An 8,827-nucleotide genomic window follows, 5' to 3' on the forward strand; every position below is an offset into this window, starting at 1 on the left:
AGTCTCGCGATAGCACGCAAGCAGTCGGTCAGAACAGACGGAGGAAAGCAATTACCCGGGTTACACATGGCTCTGTGTCGAATTAAATTTTTGATGAACATGTGTCTTCTTCACCTCCGTGAACCTCCACCTTAACGTGGTGGAGGGGTTTGAGTGCTCGAGTGATCTCAGGATCTATACTGTCTGGGGCTTCTGCCCCTGGTTGGGTCTCCCATAGCAGACAAGTCCTGGGTGACGAGCCAGATAAAGAGTGAGTAGCGTAAAAACATCATAGATCCAGATACCTCACCCTGACTGGCGTCACTTGCAGGAGAGCTCGGAAGGGGGAGGTTTGTTGTTTGGGTGGCAGTCGAAGACGAGTGCCTCGGTTTCTTCCGGAGGGCGGCTGGGTGCTCCTTTAAAGTGCATTCACACCGATTTGTGCGGCAGAGGCGGCCAGCTCCAATGTTAAATCAATTGTACAGGTGCGCTCTGATGCGAATTGAAGCCCCGCGGCGGGATATGAGTGACGGGCACAGCGCGAAGGTCTGTCAGCAGCTTGATATGAGCTGCGAGGTGCGAATTGGGCAGCAAGGCCAAAATGTAAATATCTGTAGTTTGGCAGGTCACATCAGCCACTCAGAAACTCGGTTTTGGGTACGTGATGTTTTCAGTGACCCGATCAGCAGGTAGAGTACTATTCCAAAGCAAGCGCTTTTGTCCTGAACTTTCACTTTTTTTCTTTACCCGTTTGAGCCACAGGTTTGTAGAGGTCATCCAGCTACTTTTGGGTGAAGGTGGGATAAACTCTGGACAGATCAGCGGCTTTTTCTCCCATGGCGGAGCTCACTCGCTTAGTATGCCGGCAGACAGCGAGACTCTGTGGGGTGCAGAAGCTGTTGACTCTGACCTCATCGAGACTTAAAAAAAAAGGAAAAAGTTCTCCTAATATTATTTTCCCCCCTCTGATTAATACGAGACCATGAGCCTTCAAGCGTAGACACTGCGAAAGAGGCTGTCATATAGATAGGATGAGAAGCTTGGAGTAGAGCCACTGCTACTCCACATTGAGAGGAGCCAGTTGAGATGGCTCGGGCTGGAACACAAGCTACAGAAGGAACATGGAGGAGCACCTGGAGCAGCAGGGTGTGGAAATACAAAACACGTAAATGCATCTTTTTCCAATAAAAACAGTGGACGAATAAATTCTAATACAATCCAAGCTGTCATCTTCAGTTTTACCAGTGCCGTACAATCAGGGCCTGCAAAGTCTTCAGTGAAGGCCTAAAATGATCTGAAAATTGGTGTTTAAACAGATAAATGTTTGTACATAGACATCCAAAATATATTTTGGATCATTCCAACTGTGCTGTCAGCTTCTCTCACATCCCTACCCCCCAGGCTGCTCTGCTGTCAGACTTTTTTTTTACATGAAAGTTTCTAACCAATCAGATTTTAGCCCTCACTTGTTGCTAGGTTAATGAAAGTCTGCCTTACACTCATACGGTCAGTGCTTCTGTTCTTTTTGTGGTGGCTTTCCGTAAAAAACACTGCTGATCAAGTTGTACCCATTATGGATGTTTACGTTGATCCAACCAATCAGAATTTGAGTTGAAATGTATGGACTGCCTCTGAGTTATACCAATAAGACACACAGACATTTCCAGCAAAAAAGTGATGATTTCATCAAACTTTCAGAAAGAAACAACACAAATATCTAAAGCAGTTTGATGGTCCTTAAAACTCTTGGACTGCAGCCACAAAGAGGTAATCAAGAAACAGTGAAGAAATCTTTTCTGACAATCATGGAAAACATTTGTGAAGCATAATCTGATATTTCAGAAAAGATATGTCTGAAACAAAGGAGTCTTTAGACATGCGTGTCTGAATGCCACACCCTAATGAAACGCCCTCTTCACTATAAAGCATCCTGATAGTGAAATCTTGTTCAACACAGAATGAGGACCCTTGTTGTGATAACAGCTCTTCTTCTCTGCAGCCGCAGTAAGTACTCTGATGAACTCTGCAGCAGAAAATCGACTGTTTCTTTTGGGTTCTAAACGATGAATAATTATTGACTGTGAGTCGCTTGTGGTGTCTGTTTCAGGCTGCATCTGTGAGTTTCAGACTGTGGAGGTCCAGTCTGGTGAAGATGTCACTCTGCTCTGCTCTAACTTAACCAAAGATCCTTCTCAGACTGACTGGTTCAGAGTGGTCAACAGCTCCAAAGTCAGCTGTATCTCCTCCATGTTTGGTTCTGGTGGTGATCCTTCACTCTGTCGTGGATTTGAAGGTGGAAAATTTGCGATGAGTTCCAACAGAAGCTTTGTGTCTCTGAAAATCATTGGAGTGAATGAGTCTGACTCTGGACTGTATTTCTGTGGATTCTATGTAAAGAAACATACAATCATTGGAGATGTTACACAACTGATCATTGAAGGTAAGATCATGATCACGTCTGATCTCTTCCTATGTATCAAATTAAGAACTTCCTCCATGATTTTTCATTACAGGGGATGATGAGTCCAATGATGAAGAGACGAGTAAATCTTGCCGTAAGTTTCTTCTTTTTCTGGGGTTTCTGATTGTTTTAGTATCTGTCACATAAACTAGAACTTAAGAACTTAACCTTGTTTTAAATTAAAATCTTTTTACTTTCTTTTAATTTTATTTTAATGATTTGAATGATGATGAATGACATTTTTACTATTTCTTTTGATTGTTTCTTTTAATTTTTTATGTAAAGCACTTTGAATTGTCTCTGTACATGAAATGTGCTATACAAATAAACTTGCCTTGCCTTGCCTTGCCTTCTGACCTGTGAATGTTTCATAGAGGAACATGCGAGCATGGACCTGCTGACTGTGATCCTGGCTGTTCTGACTGTCCTCCTCTCTGCAGTCGTTGTTGTTCTGGCTGTAAAATTCAGGAAACTTCTCACAGGTAATTTCACCTTCATCCTGTCAGCTGCTGGAAAACTGCTGGAAATGTAGTGAAACTGAACTCATCCATTTTTGTTGTTTAGCTGTACGAAAAGAAGAAGAAAACACAAAGGTAAATATTATTTTTTTTTATTTATAGAAACAGTTTTGTTTTATTGAAACAAAATCAACAACTGTTACTGTATACTTTCCCATTTAAATATAATTCATGGGTTTTTCTCTTTAATTACAAGGAGTCTAGAATTTTTTCAATTTCCATCTTAAACTAAATTTGATGCTTGTTTATTGTTTTAATGTGAAGTTTATGGAAACCTTTTTGTGAACATTGAGTTAATAAATGAATATTTACATTATTAAGTGTCAAATTATTAAAGAAAGTGACACATATGGGATTAAGAAAAAAATCTGTAATGTATTAAAAGTCCCCCTGTGATTAAAATTATGTTTTTAGGGTTTTATCTTGTCTGTGTAGCATTTTTCTTATAAAATAGAACGAATGTAATAGGAAATCATTTTGCATTTCTGAGTATTTCTCCTTCTAAATCTGTCAAACTGTCTTGGACAGACTCTGTTTGAATGAATGATCTTCTTTCCATCAACAGCTCTGCTGCACATGCACTAAACCCTCATCTGTTCCTAGTGTCTAGTTCAGGTTCTGGAGAAGAGAAGATGGTATCTTCACATTGACTGCAGTCAAATGAGCCGCCGTTCACATTTCTGTGGTCAAATCAGCATCACTGGATTTTTGGTGTGAGTTTCATCCAATACTTACGGTAGCAGGACTGAGAACGCTGGAAAATCTCCACCAGACTCCACGGAGCTTCTTGATGTGACCACGGAAATGTGAACGGCGGCTCATTTGACCGCAGTTGGAAAGGATTGTAAATCAATGAAAGAGCATTTTGATGTTAGCTTTGATTATTTTATCAAGAACTCTGAGAAACCAATGATTGAATGTATTGATCACAGTCAATAAACATTGGAGAATTAGCTAAAAGAGTCTTTGGTGAACTGGAAGGAGAAAGAATCAGGATTTTGGAGGAAGTTCTGTCCATGAAGATCTTCACTTCCTCGTCCATCTGACATCCAGATCAGAACCATACGGCTGGACATTACCCATATTGATGGACATTTTTATGTAGATTTATGCTATGGTTAGGGTTAGACTCAGAGCTATCATGATTAGAAAGGGGGGATCATTGGCGGAGCAACAACAGCCACGCCCCCTTAGAGGACATTTTGGAAACAGAGGCTTCAGATCAACATAAAAATGGCTTTTTAAGATATTTAGGTTGTGTGTTTTTTATTAAAAAACGTCATAATCATAATTAAAACACCACTGGGAACGTTTTTTAAGCAAAAATATTGTCATAGGGGAATTTAAATGACTGAAATACTTTCCCCTTGTGATAGAATTAGAAACTCTGTTCACAGGTTTTGACTGAATGTTCTGGTTTTCAGAATCTGGACTCGGATGATCTGAACTACGCTGCTCTGAGTTTCCGGCAGAAACCAAAGAGAGGCGGCAGGTCTCCATCGGAAAGAGAGCTGCAGCCACATGTGCTGTATGCTGCCACTCGGTAGAGTCAGGAAGAAGGTGGAACTGCAGCTCAGCTTCATACCCGAGTTGTTTGTGTCTTTTTTTATCTGTTCACTTTTTTTGTTTTTAACCTCAAAGTTTGTTTAGTGTCTGTTTGATGTTAAAGAACAAAGACTCATGTCACTGTACATAGGCTATAAGGGGGGAGGGGCCTCTGTTGCTTTGTTGTTCTGTTTCATTTAGCCAGTATGTCATTGGACTGTAAAAAAGTTCAAACATTTTCAACTCTTCTATATTAAAGTGCACAAAAGAGAGGAGACAAACAGGATATGGTGATTGGAAAATGTATTCATACCTAGAACTTGGTGGTCTGCAGAGGATGGAGGGGGGGGGGTGACTTTACAGGAAGAGACAACACAGTGTGGTTTGAGTGTAACTCAGGTCAAGGTTTACAAAAAAAGACTGTTTTTCTATTGGAACATCAGATTTTAAACTTTGGGTCTTGATTGAAGAATTATTGACGAAGAAGTTTTATATTTTTGTGTACACGCAATTACTCGGTAAAGCAACAAGCCTCAAAGTGATTAACCAGGGGGACTATGGTGTTTAAAAGTCAGTCAGTGATGAGAATGGTGTTAAAAGTCTCTTCCTGTCATTGCTGTGGGACAAACATGTAATCAAAACCACAGCCAAAATGACTGCAGTTTGTTCTTGTTACCTTCAAACTTCTCTCCTCACTCTAAACCATTGACTATTTAAGAGAACTGGACTGAGTGAGTGTGACGTCACCCATAGAAACTGTCTTACGTCCAGCTCCAACCAAATTAAGTCAATTCAGTCGCCTTTTTTTCCATATGGCCATAGTGGAGCCAGATGACATCAGATAGCAGGTCTGGTCTAAGTCTTTGTTTCATTGGCTACTACTCTCACCAATCAGGAATGAGCTTATTGGAAGGTCACACCCCTACCATTCAAACGCAGGCTCTGGAGAATCTGTCAAACACTTCTAATGATCATCATGAGACTACACATTTCTATTGGTCAGTTTATAACTTTCAATAGAGAAAAAATACAATTATTAAGACCATGTTACAAAAAAAAGTATGGCTATTTTGACAAATACATTGACTGAATAATAGATGCTTTTTTCCTCTATAGAAGTCAATGGGATTTTGGCCTCTCCCAAGCTAGCAAGGCTAAGTGGGCCGATTTGGTTGAACCCTTTCGCTCTCTCTGGGGTCCAGATGACTCCAACCACATATTAATTGTGATTCCTTCCATGACAAATGTGGACAGGATTTTATGTCTGCCATGGACATTAGTGAAACTCAAAAATCAATGATAAGAAAAGTTCAGCGCACTGTCTTGTGGGGTCCAGATGATCCCACTTTTAATGTAAACAGGCCAAGGAGAGCGGAAGGGTTAAAAGTGGGCACTCAGTGGGTAGCTCGCTATGCTAGCCAGCTACCCAGTGGATGCGTAGCATGTTATCAAGCTCTACTGCAGCAAGCTAGTGAGCTCTACTGTAGCGAGCTCCGTAGTAGAGAGCTAGGGAACCTCGCTGTATTGAGCTAGCGAGCTCCGCTGTCCACCGGGTGGCTGGCTAGGATAGTGCACCTACCCACTATGTCCCCACTTAAGCCAATCTGGGCAAACACAGCTGGGGCCACCACGGAAAATGTGGACAAACCCACATTTTCTGCCCACTTTTAAACCATATGGGCCCCATTTGGCCTTGCTGGCTAGGTTGGAACCAATAGGTACTTCCTTTTTTTGTAGTGTTCTCAAATACAGTCAATGCTCCAAACCAATCTTTCAATAAGGAAACTAGTGAAGCACGGATTTTTGCTTTTCCCTGTCAGTCGCGTGAGGAGTGTTTCCCTCTAGGTAATAAAAAAAAAAGAAAAAGTAAAACAACGCAGAAAGTAGTCTATGTATTGTTTGAGGACTTTTAAGGTTTTCTTCAAAAAGATGTGTCTCCTTTGTCAACATGGAAGCCAGGCAGATTAAAAACAGAATCTGTACCATTTCTCTGTGACATTTTCTCAAGGCGACACATAATGTAACAATGTCCTTTCACACAGAACAGTCGAGCAGGAAGAGGGCATTAGTGCAAACAGGCGACTGTTCTCAGAGTTAACACCAAAGAAGGTGTTTTGCACATTAGATATTCTGCTGAAACCTCTACTAAAAGGTGTTTCTGTCAACCGCCTTATCGGTTTTCAACATCTCAATGTTCTTGTTACTGGTTGTTGTCTAAACAGGAAAAGCTAGTATGAGGTGTGAAGAACCATATAGGGGCACTGGTAACAGGAATAGATCAGTGTGCTCTAAGCTGCTTTTCTAGACTTGATGTTGTTGACAGAAAATAAAAATATTTTTGATCTTTTTTTAAAATAAAACTGACTAAAAGCCACGTAAAATCCAGATGACCATCTTGTTACTTGTCTGGTTTCCTGTGTCAGTCGATGAACAGATAAAATAAACGGATGTGCAGTTTAGAACAGTGTTTGCATGCATTTGTGGCAACAGGTCTGCACCTCAGCACCCCCCCCCCCCATTTTCCACTGTGATGACGGCAGGCCGCAGACATAAAATGGTCTTCTAGTCATTGCAGCAACACCACATGCAACAGACACTGTCCTACTTTTACAGCAAGGCTTCTTTCTTAGCTGTGACATACAAAAACCTTTCTATTGAAACAGTAGTTTTATATGCTTCTTTTTGCTTTTAAGAAAAATCTTTTTATTTTTTAAGCTCTCATAGTCCTCTAAATACATTGTAGTTTCACTGAAAAGGACATAAGCTAGAGCTTTGTGGTGGTCCTACAGCAATCTAAGGGAGGGCATTCAGGCCTTAATGACCGGCGGTGTCCTGATCTCTATTCATGGTTGACCAATCGGATGTGTTCAGCTAACCAGAACCCGCCAGAGCAAGTTGCAATTAAATGTGAAAAAAGAAGAAGCAGAAATGTGGTTCTCAGTGTTTATTCTTCTCTCTAAACAATGCTATTTTTATTTCTGTGGTGCAGAATTTCCCACACATGTTGAGTTCATGAATGCAGCATATTGGCTGTAGTGGACGGTACTTTGCTACATATAGATTTATTTAAACTACACACACAAAAAAAATAAAAATAAAAATAAACCAACACTACTCTTCTTAATCCAGTACTTCCCTTTATGCCCTACAAAAAATAAAAGATGCACACAAGCACAATTTCCATTTTTTTCAACCTATTTTCACTACCAACTTGGGTACAGAATCAGTGCAGTTTTATGGTTTTAGCCATAATAATGAATGCATTAATTAGATAAAGTTCTGCTGTCATTCTATTATTTTCATGTAGGAGTGTGTCTAGATCAGAGAGAAAACTGCTGGTTCAACAAACATTATTATGACATCATTCTATTTTACAGATGTATCCTTATGCCACTGAGCGGCCTAGACCGGGTCAGACTGGACTTTTGAGGGTTTTCACTACAAAATGGAACAAGCAGGTCCGACTGGTTCCATTTCCGGTCCCCCGTTGGTTGTAGGTCCATAGAAAAATGAAATGGACCCATTAGGGCAGAGCTTCTGTCGGCACACGATGTAACCCACTGATTGGCTGAAAGGTTTTCTGACCAGTGCTTTGCCCGACTCAAGATCCAAACTGAAAGTTTTGTCCACTTTTCGTCTGTATTCTTCTTCGTCCCCCTGCAATATTCTTGTAAAGAGTAATACATTCTTTAAGGTGCATTCATACGGAATGCACCTATATTTGGGGATGTCTCCAGTTTGTAATCCCTGTTATTAAGGGGTTACTGGGTTAGTTACTGTATATATATATATATATATGCATGAATTGATTTAAACCTGTCTGATAATTTTCTGGTTGGTTAAGCAGCTGAGGGTCTAATTAATCAATTTCAGCTGTATTGGTGTTCATGGAATTAACAACAGGTGCACTTCAGTGGCAACGATTAGAAAACCCTCAAAACATGACTGGTGTTACATGTGGAGGTCATTTCAAGTTTCTCCCTCTTGATCTTTTTTGGCTGGTTTTCCACTCGTGCTGAATTTGGTTTGTGCAATTATCTCTACTGGCAGTATGAGGCGATTCCTTAATCCTACAGAAGTTGCACAGGTTGTCCAACTTCTCCAGGATGGCACACCCACACGTGCTGCAGCAAGAAGGTTTAATGTGTCTCCCAGCACAATCACCAGAACACTGAGGAGATTTCAGTAGGCTGGGGTTATTCTGGGAGAACTGGACAGGGCCGTAGAAGGTCCTGAATCCCTCAGCAGGACCGATACCTGCTCCTTTGTGCAAGGCGGAACAGGCTGAGCACTGCTCGTGCCCTACAGAATGACCTCCAGAGGG

General features: G+C 41.0%; 1 protein-coding gene across 1 annotated transcript; it reads left to right on the forward strand.

The window, feature by feature from the left end:
* Positions 1-1,100: 1,100 nt before the first annotated feature.
* On the forward strand, positions 1,101-4,762 carry LOC112139516. Its single transcript, XM_036210742.1, has 6 exons — positions 1,101-1,125; positions 1,979-1,983; positions 2,065-2,419; positions 2,815-2,968; positions 3,413-3,419; positions 4,383-4,762. The coding sequence occupies exons 1-6, from the start codon at positions 1,101-1,103 to the stop codon at positions 4,503-4,505; spliced, it is 669 nt and encodes a 222-aa protein (XP_036066635.1). The 3' UTR covers positions 4,506-4,762.
* Positions 4,763-8,827: the final 4,065 nt, after the last annotated feature.

Source organism: Oryzias melastigma, unplaced genomic scaffold (assembly GCF_002922805.2).
Source record: "Oryzias melastigma strain HK-1 unplaced genomic scaffold, ASM292280v2 sc00231, whole genome shotgun sequence".
In the NCBI taxonomy this organism is placed as follows: Eukaryota; Metazoa; Chordata; class Actinopteri; order Beloniformes; family Adrianichthyidae; genus Oryzias; species Oryzias melastigma.

Bases quoted from the DNA above. Each gene is read 5' to 3' on its own strand.
- LOC112139516 (XM_036210742.1), top strand. From the start codon at position 1,101: ATGGAGGAGCACCTGGAGCAGCAGG. The intron at 2,420-2,814 runs GTAAGATCATGA...AATGTTTCATAG, and splicing joins TACACAACTGATCATTGAAG to AGGAACATGCGAGCATGGAC.